Below are 13631 nucleotides of genomic sequence, written 5' to 3' on the forward strand. Positions count from 1 at the left end.
CAATGAACAATAGGTTGCTAGGATTTTGAAGAATAAAAATAAATATAACTAAATTAAGCATAAAAGTATAAGAGATTAGATGGAACTTGGTTTAGGATAAAAAAGCTTCGATTATCAATCGAGTTCGAAAAGCTCGTAAACGTATACTTTAAATTAAGTTTCATCCAGTCTCTTATATTTTTACGTTTTATATAGTTCGATTCGCATAATATTTGATTTATATTCGAATTTATCGAATTCGAGCTGAACTCGAATATGTTTGAATTTTTTAAAAAATAAAGTCGAACTCAAATTATTTTGTTCAATAATTCGTGAGCTATTTGTGATATTTAATATTTTATTAATATAATATAATTATATATTAAATAATTTTAATATAAAAAATTAATATAAATTTATGTTTTGAATTAAATAATTTCTTCCTGATTACCAATCAAAATAAGGTTATTCTCTCTCAAAATATGTTTATACATAAGGCATCATCCTATCTATCTTCTTCTTCCTCTCCTTCTCACCATTAGAAGGAGAAACCCTAGGAGTTATGCAGTCTGATCAGTCGATGTTGAGCTTGAGACCAGGTGGTGGCAGTCGCGGCGGAAGCAGGGTATTCGGGTCGCGCTTCGATTCATCAACGGCGGCCAATTCTGATCTCCCGCTGCTGCGTGTTCATGATGGTACCCCTGCAACTTCACTCCCTCTCTTCAAGGTTGGATTTTTTTTTAATTCAGATCCAGTGTTTTTATTTGTTTATTTTTTTCCTGAATCTCTCTTTTGAGAATCGCTGATGTTTATTTATTTTTTTCCCCAAATTTACAGAGCATTTATGTGTTCAGCTTCTTGTTTTTTGTGTGTATGTTCATATGTCAAGCCTGTGGTATTGAATGTATTCTCTGAGTTTTTAAATTGTGCAGTCCGTGAAGAAATCATTAGATGCGCGTGCTTTAATTTCCATGGGATTAAGTCTCACTATAGGAAAAAAACAAAATACGAGTTTGGGTAGTTAAGTGAATGATTAAAGTTTTGTTTATAGAAAGTAAAGATCTTTACATGGATTATCCTGTTTCACAAACATGGGAGGTGACTCGAATGCGATTGAGGTCGATTTCTCGTTCTTGACACTTGATAGTGCAGATAAAATGTTTGTTTTGTGCCAATATGTGACAAAATTCAATATTATTGAAATCTCGTATTTTATTAGACCTCTAGATACAGAATACATGTGCAATTACTTTTGGTCGAGTATTTGTCGTTATTCTGCTCAAATAGATTCCCAGTATCTCGATGCCTTTTGATCTGTTGTTATTTGTTAATAATTAATTTTATCAGTAACTGTTTACCGGTTATATGCAAGTGTTCAAACTCTATTTGAATTTTTAATAGACTGGAAATTCTCAATTTGATGGCTGTGAACGGATCCAATATACGAAAGACCAGCTACTGCAGTTAAGGGAGGTAGGGTTTATTTATGATCTCCTCACATGTGATGCTGGCCTTTATGGCTTTATGTGTATAACTATAACAGTACGCATTTTTCTGGATTTCTTTTGCATAATTCTGATATGCTAATGAGTATTACTTCGGAATCAACTTGATCCGTTATGTAACTAATTTTCTTGTACGTATATATGATATTTAATTTTACGGTTTCGGTGGGCCATTCGAATCTTTTTACGGATGAAAACTGCATAAATTGTGGAGTTTACTTAGAAGCCTGAACAATCATTAAATATGAACCTGCATTTTTCTTTAGTAATAATTACTTTAAGTGTAGCTTAACCTCTTCATTTGTAGATATGCTTTAATGATACCTTCTGAACTTTTATTTACTTGCAGTTGATATCTGGCTCCAGCCATGACACGGATCTTAATCTATTTCACGTGTTTGATTGCTTTTATATAGGTGATGAACATTCCAGAAGATATTCTGAAAGTCAAACAAGAAGTTGATTCTGAATTTTTTGGTGCAGATCCAAGTTGGATTCGAGGAGAAAACAACGTAATTGAGTTTGTCTTTCTTTGGGCTTTATTCGAGTCTGTTTAGTTTCTCATTTTTTATGGTTTTGATGATAATTAATAGAAATTATCCTCTTTGCAGCTCCCAAATCAGGCTCAAAGTCGATATTCTGAGCCAGACGACCGTGTCTGGCGTAATCGTTCTGCACAATTTTCACTACCTACTGATGAGAGATCCTGGGAGGCAACGAAAGAGAAAGACTTTGGCGGCCATTTTGACCCTCGGCAACAAGGCGTGAACCAATATAAGCAAGAGCAGCTGAACTCGCAGTTTTCAAAAGCACAAATCACTTCCAACCAAAGGGTAGTGTATTTTCATTAAAATTGCACTAGATATATTATCTTGCTGTTTTTGGGTCCTTTTTAAATTTATTTGCCAAATAAGCTTTAGCATTCGTGCAGTAACAAACAAGATATTATAGCCCTCCTGTGGAAGAGGAGAAATTTTAGGGTACTCAGAATATATGTTAGTTAGTCATGAAATACGTGCTGTGGGTTTCACAGTTGATTCTGGGAAATAATTAGAACTTTGAAGTTGAACCTGCACAATTAAGTTCCTTTTCATCTTATTTGGTTGACGCTTGAAACATTAAAAAGGAAATGCTGTATCACAATATCCTACTTGCATCAACTTTAGAATAATAGCAGATATCTAGAATAATCCAAACAAATGACACGTCTTGCTGACCTTACTCCTCGAATAACCGCTAAATAAGCTTTAGCATTCGTGCAGTAACAAACAAGATAAGAGTTAGTGTTAGTTAATAGTTATTCAGGTTTTGTGTTTATTTATCTTCTATGTTGTGCCAATATGTGCGGTTTTTCGTGTCTATTTTGTTCCTCTTCTGCTAGTTTGTGCTGGAGATGGATATGAAGTGTTATTACATATATCTTGTTATCTCACTTTAAGACTCTGAAAATAGGGTTTATGAAACGTTGATGTATGTCGTTTCTCGTATGTTTTTTCTATTTTAGTTCATCGGAACCATTCTATCAGAGAGAGCAATACATATTCATCTGAATATTTTATGTATAACATTTGTGTCCCTTCCATTGTAGATGTGCTTTTTTCATATATGGGAATTAAATAATTACTAGGCTGCCCTCGCATGAACTCCATTAACTGAAAGCAATTGCCTGTTGGGTTCTTTAAGCTTTTTTCAATAGCATTGGCTAAATTGCTATCCGAAAGCTTAGTTTTCATTTCCCTTTTGTTTTTTACACTTCATTCTTGTCCATATGTCAGTGTGGTAATCTTTAAAGTATTGCACTTGTTCCAAAGTTCAACTTTTGATATTAAGTTCTAATGGCCGTCCCTTTTAGGGAACGCTTTAAATTACTCTGTTGATGATATTTCTCTATTACTTGCTGGTCTTACATAAAGTTTTGAGCATCTGATTAAGTCTGCTTGGAAATGTTATTTAAGGTATTTCTGTAATATTTGCCTATTAAACTCTGATCTTAGTTATGTTGGAGGGTTGTAGGCTGTCATATACCACCATGCAATCTATTGCTTCAAATCATTTTGTTTATTTCATGTGTGGCTTATGAAACAGGTTGCACCTGCTCTTATCAAGGCTGAGGTACCATGGTCTGCTAGAAGGGGGAACCTTTCTGAAAAGGAGCGTGTTTTAAAAACAGTGAAGGGGTAATTAATCTCCATTTTTACCTGCCACGTGTAATGCATATAGAATACCTTCACGTGTTAACTTCCTACCTTCGATAATTTTTCTGATTGTTACTCAGGTTCTGAATCATAAACCAATATGCTTATTCTGATGTGATTTTTGCACTTTTTGCTGTTGAAATCAGGTTCCTTTAAAATTTTTGTGCAACATATAAAATAATGAAATGTAAAAAGTTTGTTATTTATTTATTTCTAGCTGATATGAAATTTGTGTATTTTCAGATAGATTTCTACCATAAGTTCTAGTCTTTGATGGCACTAACCTTGTTATCTTAAGAATTTTTCTGATCCTCGTATGTTTTGCAGCATCTTGAATAAGCTGACTCCTGAGAAATTTGATCTTCTGAAGGATCAATTGATTGACTCTGGGATTACTTCCACTGATATTTTGAAGGTACTGAATGTTTTTTATGTCAGTATTAGACTGTGTTTTTTATGTACTTTTAATTTGCTGGTATAATATCTTCTAATCATTGTCTGTTTTTGTGCCTTTTCATGTAAGATTATGTTGTATTTCTTTTCTTGCTTTTAGGGAGTTATCTCCTTGATATTTGACAAAGCTGTGCTGGAGCCAACATTTTGCCCTATGTATGCTTTGCTGTGTTCAAATCTAAATGAAAAGCTCCCTCCATTTCCATCGGATGAGATCGGTGGGAAAGACATTACTTTTAAGCGTGTTCTCTTGAATAACTGCCAGGAGGCATTTGAAGGCGCTGAAAAATTGATGGAAGAGCTTGCGCAGATGACTGCTCCTGAGCAAGAATTGGAACGAAGAGATAAAGAGAGGTTACTCAAACTGCGTACACTTGGAAACTTCCGTCTAATTGGAGAACTTCTGAAGCAGAAGATGGTTCCTGAGAAAATAGTTCACCACATTGTTCAGGTTCAATCTCTCACACATTATCTATCTATTTATCTGCTTGTAGGTCTATCAGTCTGAGTTTGTCTATTCGTCATTTATTATTTACATGCTGGTATGATGGCATGAAATTTTCTTGAGCAGGAACTACTGGGGCATGATACCAAGAGTTGTCCCGCGGAGGAGAATGTTGAAGCCATATGTCAGTTCTTCAACACCATTGGTAAACAGCTCAGTGACAACCAAAAATCAAAGCGCATCAATGATGTATATTTCAATCGCATGAAGGAGTTGTCAACAAATTATCAGCTTGCCTCACGACTGAGATTCATGGTTCGTGATGTCCTAGATCTGCGTGCCAATAATTGGGTTCCACGCCGAGAAGAGGTGAACATAACAGCTTTTTACTGCCACTTTTCGTACTGTTCTCCTTCCTAAGTTCTTGTGGTTTATTCTTTTGATTTACCAGGTGAAAGCCAAAAAAATTACCGAGATCCACTCAGAGGCTGAGAAAAATCTGGGGCTACGTCCAGGTGCTACAATTAGAAATAGTCGAGCTGTTGCTTCTGGTGATCAAGGGAGCATTTCTTCCACTGGATTCCCGATGAATCGCCCTGGTTCCGGTGGTATGATGCCTGGGATGCCAGGAAGGAAGATGCCTGGGATGCCAGGAATAGAAAATGGAAACTGGGAAGTTCCTAGGTCTCGAACCATGTCTAGAGGTGATGGCTCAACCGTTCAGGCTGCTGGGCGTGTTCAGGTGCCAATTGGGAAAGCCCCTTCAGTGAACCAGCCACTTTTACCTCAAGGTACTGGAGGTTTAACAGGTGGCAACTCTAGTGCCCTCTTGCAGGGCAGTGGTGCATCTCTTACTTGCCCGTCTAGCTATGGAGGATATGGTATGGACCCTGGATCTCATGTGACTGCTCCAAACAGACTGGCTCCTACCGCTCCATCTGTGGCCCCAGTTACTGGCAAACCAATGGCTCCATTTGCCAAATCAAAAGATGATCTCAAGAAGGAAACGGTTTCTCTTCTGGAGGAATACTTTAGTATCGGAGATTTGGATGAAGCACTTCAATGTGTACAAGAATTGAAATCTCCTTATCATCCTGAATTCGTCGAAGTGGCCATCTCCCTTGGATTGGAGAAAAACCCACCTTGCGTGGAGCCAGTCTCCAAACTATTGGAGTACCTGTACGACAAAAATGTTGTTAGTGCTATGGATATCAGTGGTGGATGCCTCGTTTACGCTACTTCACTGGATGATCTAGCCATTGATGTACCAAAAGCACCAGATAATTTTGGTGAGATTGTCGGGAAACTTGTTATAGCAGGAGGATTAGACTTTAAGGTCGTGAAGGAGATTCTAACAAAGGCGAGTGATGATTTTCTCCAAAAAGCCGTATTCGCTGCTATAATAAAGATCATTAAATCTGACCCTGCTGGCAACGAGCTGTTGGATTCGCAGTTTTCGGATGTTGCAGACTGCGAGAGCTTATTTTAGAGCTCACTCAGTTGCTGGAAATTTTTTACCCCTCCTTGAGGCAATAATGAGAGACTGTATATGCTAATGACATAATATGTTGAGCAATAAGTCGGAGGTGGAGGTGGAGGTGGAGGTGGAGTTGTGAGAGACTGTATATTTAATTCTTTTTGTTCAAGAGGCCATAATAGTGAAAGAATTAGAACCTGTAAAAAGATTTTCAAGGCAGATCACAGGCCGTGGTTGCTTCTTGCTTGAGACTGATCCTTCAGTACTTGTATTTGATTAGTTTTGAATTTGTTATAAATTTTGATGACTTGTTACATTTGTGGTTCATAATATGCTGCTACTAACAATTTTATGTATCACAATCTGATGGTACTCATTGATTCATGTCTCTACTTGTATGAAGTTTTCTTCCTAATTCTGGAAATATTCTTTCTTTCCAATTCCAAGGGCGTAAACTCTCGTATTTCTATTTTATACGCTTTTATTTCTCATCATTTCAATTTAATAGGTTAATAACTTTCATTTATTTTTTCTTCTTCTCCATATTTATGTATTTCAAGAACCGTTGGTATAAATAATTCCAAGGACTGAGGCATGACTTTCTCGATAGTACATTTCAGTGGTACAAATGTGCAATGTGAGCTAAGATCTAGTTCAACACCACAAAATTTGCTTACAAATATATTAAATATTTCAAGTTTCATGTAGAAAGTTGGTTCGTGAGCCGGCGTTGGGGTAATATCTTGATCAACATTTCATCTCATGGTCACGCATGAAAGAGTATTACATTACGACTCTTTTACAATTATTACTGAATAATCCCTGCATCGGATGACCTTTTTTTAAAGGACAAAAATAGAAATAAAATATAAAAATTGTTTATCTATACATACAAAATAAGGAAAAAATTACAAATATATAACAAGAGGGTTTTTTTCTAAAAAAATTAAATATTATAAAAATTAAATTAATTTATTGAAATGCGACAAATAGAGAGAATTTACCGATTTATAACAATCCGAGAAATAAAAGCTCGGATTCAACTAAAATTCGAAGAATCATTCCTCGGATTTGATCAGAAAATAACTTTTTATTTTATTTTTTGGGTAAATCGGTTCAAATTTGATTGGGTCACCTAAAAAAAATAAAAGTTGGTATCTGAGAAAAGATTTCTCGGATTTCAAGTTATTGGAAATAAAATATGTATACACAATTTTGATATTTTTTAATAATTAATAAGATTGCTCGAATTCGAACTTTTTTCCAAAATAAAAAAAAAATACAAGTGATATTCCAAGGATCCAACTCTTTATTTTTTTTTAATAAAAATATATTTTTTAAACCTAAAAATATTTATCCTCATATTCTAATTAGTATTTTTAAATGCATTTTGGTAGACTTTTAAATTAAATTCATGCAAATTTTTTTCCATTTGTATGTTTTTAGTGTTTCTATAGCTTTAGTACTTAAGGTTTGAACTTCTATGGAGTGCAACTAGATTCTTGAAGATTAAATGGTTCCGCTTGAGTTTAGGACTTCCAGCTCGAAATTTGTAATCATAAAGAAGTAGCAGCTATATCTAATATAATATATAAATAATTAATCAATATGTTTTTATTAGCATCAAACGCTTACCACTTGACAAAAAACTATAGTTGTTAACCAAATCATAACTTTATATTTTTATATTCGTGGTAGCAGAAAGTATACCTACTTGAGTGTTAATACGTCGTGTTTTTAGAGCCATGAGTCCAAAGATGTTCATGTCTATCTATTGGTGTTGTTTTATATCTCTTAGATATAATTTTTTTACTGTTGGTCATATCCTCAACAGAAATATTATTACCCATTAAAATCTGACATTACTATTTTACGGTCCATCTAGCCGACCAGATCAAGCGGCACAATGTCGAAAACTTGACGTAAGAGAACTTCTCATGAGATTATTCATCTTAATACTATTATCACTCATGCAAACTTAATCAAACATTTTCCCTACTTCTTGGGAGCCTTGAGCCCATGACCTAGCTCTGATACCAATTGTTAGGATCAAACGCATACCAATAGACTAAAACCTATAGCTTTTAGTTAAGGCACAACTTTATTTCCTTATACTTGTGGCAGTGCATGATGCACCTATTTAAGTGCTAATGAGTTAGACTGTTAGGCATATAAGTATAGGGAGGTGCATTTGTATATGTTGGTATTGTCTTGTATATCTTAAATCGGTCTTATTAAAGTCCTTCCGTCGATCTTGTCGTTTTACGGCCCACTAGCCAACCATGTTGTAATACTCTTTAGTTCCAATAAAACTGACTTGTATACTAGCATATCTAGTAGAATGTCAACAAAAGAAGAGAGTACTACAAAATTAAACTTCAAAAATTTGTAAAGATACCTGTTTTCGATAAATTGATAAATTTAAGATTAAGTTCAAGCATTTGCTTGATAATGTTCATCCATGAAAATGAACTTTTGAGAAAATCGAGCTCAAAACAATTCATAATTCATCTTTGGCAGCATTAAAATACGAGCTCAAACTCAAATTAAAAATAGTAGTTTTTGGTTCGATTCAGTTTGTAATACCTGCTAAAAAGCCCAACACATAAAAAAAAAAAGAGTAATCACAGCAGAAAATGATTATTCACAAGGTCATTTCCCCAGGAAAACAGAACAAGTAAAGTTGATTACACAAATCAAACTAAATAAAGAAACAGAATTCAACAAAGCAGAGGTACAAATGGAATTATATTACACATGTTGTCCCAGTCATGTAACTCATTGCGCCAGCAGCTCGGCGGTAACACCATGGAAATTCTTCCATATTTTCCCCGTTGGATCAAATTCTGAACACATCTGTTTGAAATCGCTCATCATACAAGTTCCAATGACCATATCTTTCGGCATGAACCGTGGCCCTTGGGATATAGAAGCTGGGCTTCTTGATATGTTTCAAGTTCTTCAGATTAGATGTCAGATTTACAACATCCCGAATGGTCACATTTGCACATCCAGATAGATCAATGTATTCCAGATTTCCACACCCTTTAGTGATCAAAGCAAGGCCTCTGGCTGTCAACTTTGAGAAGCGAAGTTCAAGATGCAAAACATGAGGCATATATTTTGAGATGGCAGCAGCTTCTGAATCTCCGTCTTGCGGGCAGGCATTCAGATACTCTTTTGGGACTATTCCTTTATGCTGGGAAGGGTCCAGCCAATTCATTGAATTCCGCCTTAGAATTTTTATATTTGAACAATGTGATCCTATTGCAGCCAAAGACTTGTGAGATATTTCATGGCAATAGCTGACATCTAGTTCCTTGATTTTGGGGCATCCGGATGCTATTTCAGCCATAATTTCATCTGAGACATGAGGTGAGCTCCTGATAGAAAGAACTTCAAGATTCGGGCACCTGGAAAAGATTCAAGGACAAACAAGAATGTGATAAATCAATCGTGTTTCTTTATTTTTTTTGTATTTTACATATTTACAGGAAGAGCCACAATCGAAACTTGAAAGCTTTCAACCTCCAAGATTGGAAATACTTCCCTGCATATCATGCTAGGAGATGATCTAAAATTTAGTTAAACCACAAACACAGAAAAAAATAACGATTTCCTAATACTGATATTGATCGACTTCCAATCATCTGCGATCCAATCAAACGCGGGGATAATTCAAAGAAATTGGTAAAGAAAAAACATGTAAACATATATACCTTTCAGCAACCAAAGACAGAGAACGGGCGGAGCAATGACTGAGGCGAATTTCCGTAAGGGAGGTTCCGCCCCAAGAAACGACGGATCGGAGCATATTATCGATTCTTCGCTCAAATTCGGGGGTCCAGAACCGCGGCAAGTCAGTGGCGGAATCGAAGTGAGCATGGAGATCGAGCACCGAGTTGAGGCACGGATCTTTGCAGGCTAGATGCCACGGCTTGCAGACTCGCATCACGCCTCTCCATCGGTCTTCTAGAGAGAGTCGAGAGAGGATGTTGAAGAGGCACTCCTCCGTTAACTCCGCCCAATCACCGACGAGTCTGCCGTCTTCCATCGGGGTGTTGATCGCGTACGATGACGAACCTCCTCGCAATATTATAATCAATCAATCACCTGTCGTCTGAATTTTTTTTCATATTTAGTTTAGCTAATAAATCAATATAAACAATTGGTATTTTAAAAATAAAATTTGATTAAAGTAACATTCGTGTTTTTCGATAGATAGCTTCAACACGCAATGAAAATTTAAAATTATTTAGAATATGAACAGAGGAATCACAAAGATTCTCTGTAATACAGATCAACTCTACCGATACTCACAATAAAAAGTAATATTTTTAATATAAAAAATAATATTTTTCATAGATAACTCAAATAAGAGATCCGTCTCACAAAATACAACTCGTGAGACCGTATAGACACAAAATATCTTTTTCAAAAAAAAAAAGATAAAAATATATATAAAAAACTTGAAGTTCATCATCATTCACCTACTTCGTCCCAAGTTCTCGAACAGAGTAGTGTTATTGCTCGTCTGGTAGCTATTTTCTAATAAATGCTCGTCTGGTAGCTGCTGTTATACGAGAAGTTCCGTTTTTACCGATCAATAAAAAAACACACAGCCAACTAACATGTCATTTAAAACCTGATTGGTATATTTGGACAAACCGTGGATGATAAATTATGCGGATTGCTAGGCGTGGTTCCAAATCCTCTGGAAGCTATCCCAAAACGTCCATGTGAATCTATATAATCTCAGTGCAAATAAACAGCGGAGTCTCCGAGTAGTTTTGTTTCTAAGTGTTAAGACAAGTGATCATTTGGACTTCATTTCAAACTTTATGTTGAAATACTCAATCAAGTCAGGGTGAGGTCTCAAGATCCTAGTGATATGGGTAAAGAGCATGATGTTCTCTAGTGCAGAAGGAAGCTCGATATATATCCTCGAATAGAAATCAATGCGGCAAGGTTGGATTGCAGGAGAAGAAACATACAAGCTCGACATATATACATACATATATATATATATATATATACACTCGAATGGTGATGCAGAACGATCATTATTTTGAGTTCAGCTTTTCATTTGTCTTAAAATAATCCTATGATTGTATTATTATTTTCAAACTTTTAAAAATAACCACATAATATTAATAAAGCAAATATCCCAACAGTTATCCAGCATGACATAATATCATATGCACGGTAAAAGCACGTTTCTTTTCAAAGTATATCGAGTTGTAGATCACATTACCCAAAGCTAGGAATGCATTTCTAAGAAAATATGGTTCTGTTCACCCTGCCCGTGCAGGCAGTAGGAATGCATTTCTAAGAAAATATGGTTCTGTTCACCCTGCCCGTGCAGGCAGTAATGAACGGCTCGGATCACTCCACGTGAGTGATCCGGGCCCACCTTCATGTAAAAAAAAAAAATTTGACTCGGAAAAATCTGAGCCGTTGGATCGACCGGAATGCATTTCCAAGGAAATATTTACCATAAATATCACCAAATACACCCAAACTTTTGCAATTTCAAGATTGAGCTCATCAACTCGAGTTTCAGTTAGCTGAAGGGTTCACCGACTGTTCAGATATATGTTGGGTAAAAAAGCAAGTAGCGGAGAATTCTGAGGCACGGAGTCGGCTTCAAATTGTGTAGGATCTACACTTGCCTTCGGGATTTATTGGCTCTCTATTTTGTGCAAATAAATCAGAGCAACTTTCATGTAGGGTAAGATGAAGAAACTAGAAGAAACAATGCATTTTGAATTTTCTAGACACAAAATACGTGAGACAATTTCTTGCAACAATATTCAAGCTTTGTAGAAAGATTTTATGCAACAATCTGACTCAAGTTGACCCTTTTATAGACTTCAATAATTGATGAATTAAACACTGCAACTTTTCTATATGTGACCTTTCAGAAAAGGTGCAATAATTATTTTTGAAAAATATTGTTTCAATATAAATACAACTTTTCATACACACATTTTCAATATATGTGAACATATCTAACCATACCTCGCAATTTTCTATATATTGAAATGTCTTCAAAGAATCACCGAATATTATTGAGAATTCATGAATCAATAATGGTATATTTCGATTGAACATTATTTTAGTAAAGGTTATTTATAATTACTCAATATAGATAAGTAGACAAGCTTTGAACCACCCGTACATAAGAATAACCACATAAACCAATACACTTAAATTTAAAACTTTACTTCATCACAAATGATACATTAGGTCTCTTATCTCTATCCTTTTGTGAGCGTTTACAAAGTCTAGTCAATGAAACTTTGTGGATGACCTAAATCCAACACTCATATAGGCAAGTTCTTAATGCCCCTGTCACATGTGGCATTTAACAAGACTTGCTAAGAAAAATATTCGCCCTTTAACTATTGGCAGGACTACCAACACTACTCAACTTTGGGATGACATCGTAGTGTTCAGATCACTAAAATCAACTACTTTCACTCATTGAATTCAAGACTACAAGTAATATCTAGCTTTGTATTGAGGTTTCCATTGTTAGTGATTTTATTCCTTGGACTTTAGTTTCATCCCTCTCGACTTCGTCAAAGGATTTGCTAGATATCCTTTTGATAGTACAAAATCAATTGTAATTATTCCACTTTTAATCAAGCTTCTTACTATGTATCCATCTAATGTGCCCTGATTTACCATTATACAATTCGCTGTAAGCTTTCTCTGGTGTAGACGTACCATCACAAGATATTGGCGCCATTCGGTTTGGGCCACATTGGAATTTCAAGAAGTAAAATTCGAAGCCACTCGGCTTCCTTGCTAGTTGATGCTAAATCTACGAATTCAGATGCCGTAGTGGAGTCTGTTATACACGCTTGCTTCTTATAACCCCGAGAAATTGCTCCTCCATCAAACATAAAGATATAACCACCTGTGGATGAGAAGTCATCTTTGTCAGTTATCAAATCAAACTAACATCTGGGTATCCTTCAAGAACAGAAGGATACCCACTATATCGTAGGCTATAGTCTTTTGTGCCTTCAAGATACCTAAGTATCCTAGTTATTCCCAACCAATGTTGCTTTTGGATTGCTCGTCTACCTACTCAACACGCAAATAACACAAGCTATATCAGGTCTTGTGCAAGTCATTTCATACATTAGACTCCCAACAACTTGAGAATACTCCAACTGAGATACTTAATTACTACAGTTCTTGACATAATTATTAATCTTGGGATCCATAAGAGTTGAGGCAGTCTTGCATTCGAAATGATTGAACCTATTGAGAATTTTCTCTATGTATAGAAACTGAGAGAGTTGGATTGATTCTCGATCCCTTACAATTGTTATTCCTAGGATAACATTTGCCACACCCATGTCTTTCATTTCAAACTTGCTAGATAGCAATTCTTTGGTTTTAGTGACTTGTTCCAAATCAGTGCCAAAAATTAGCAATTTCAAGATTGAGCTTATCAACTCGAGTTTCAGTTAGCTAAAGGGTTCACCGACTGCTCAAATATAAGCAAAAGATAAAACTTTGAGGAAGTAAGAGAGACTGAGAGAAAACACTGAAACGATGAG

General features: G+C 35.6%; 2 protein-coding genes across 2 annotated transcripts; one reads left to right on the top strand and one right to left on the bottom strand.

Moving 5' to 3' along the window:
• The first annotated feature begins 515 nt into the window (after nt 1-515).
• On the top strand, nt 516-6438 carry LOC140817766 (eukaryotic translation initiation factor-like). Its single transcript, XM_073177550.1, has 9 exons — nt 516-706; nt 1381-1452; nt 1901-1996; nt 2096-2317; nt 3570-3661; nt 4007-4094; nt 4233-4583; nt 4704-4946; nt 5029-6438. The coding sequence occupies exons 1-9, from the start codon at nt 542-544 to the stop codon at nt 6064-6066; spliced, it is 2367 nt and encodes a 788-aa protein (XP_073033651.1). The 5' UTR covers nt 516-541; the 3' UTR covers nt 6067-6438.
• Nucleotides 6439-8675: 2237 nt separating this feature from the next.
• Nucleotides 8676-10196, bottom strand: LOC140818593 (F-box protein SKIP1). Its single transcript, XM_073178606.1, has 2 exons — nt 9774-10196; nt 8676-9467 (listed from the first exon to the last, which is right to left on the bottom strand). Exons 1-2 carry the CDS (start codon nt 10106-10108, stop codon nt 8894-8896), a joined length of 909 nt encoding a protein of 302 aa, XP_073034707.1. The 5' UTR covers nt 10109-10196; the 3' UTR covers nt 8676-8893.
• Nucleotides 10197-13631: the final 3435 nt, after the last annotated feature.

The sequence above is a fragment of the Primulina eburnea genome, chromosome 17, assembly GCF_022965805.1.
Source record: "Primulina eburnea isolate SZY01 chromosome 17, ASM2296580v1, whole genome shotgun sequence".
NCBI lineage: Eukaryota > Viridiplantae > Streptophyta > Magnoliopsida > Lamiales > Gesneriaceae > Primulina > Primulina eburnea.

What these genes read in the sequence shown, in the direction of transcription:
- LOC140817766 (XM_073177550.1), top strand. Translation starts at nt 542, where the DNA reads ATGCAGTCTGATCAGTCGATGTTGAGCTTGAGACCAGGTGGTGGCAGT. An exon ending in AGCTACTGCAGTTAAGGGAG is followed by an intron (nt 1,453 to 1,900) that starts GTAGGGTTTATT and finishes GCTTTTATATAG; the next exon opens with GTGATGAACATTCCAGAAGA. An exon ending in GGGTTCCACGCCGAGAAGAG is followed by an intron (nt 4,947 to 5,028) that starts GTGAACATAACA and finishes TTGATTTACCAG; the next exon opens with GTGAAAGCCAAAAAAATTAC.
- LOC140818593 (XM_073178606.1), bottom strand. Translation starts at nt 10,108, where the DNA reads ATGGAAGACGGCAGACTCGTCGGTGATTGGGCGGAGTTAACGGAGGAG. An exon ending in CTGTCTTTGGTTGCTGAAAG is followed by an intron (nt 9,468 to 9,773) that starts GTATATATGTTT and finishes AATCTTTTCCAG; the next exon opens with GTGCCCGAATCTTGAAGTTC.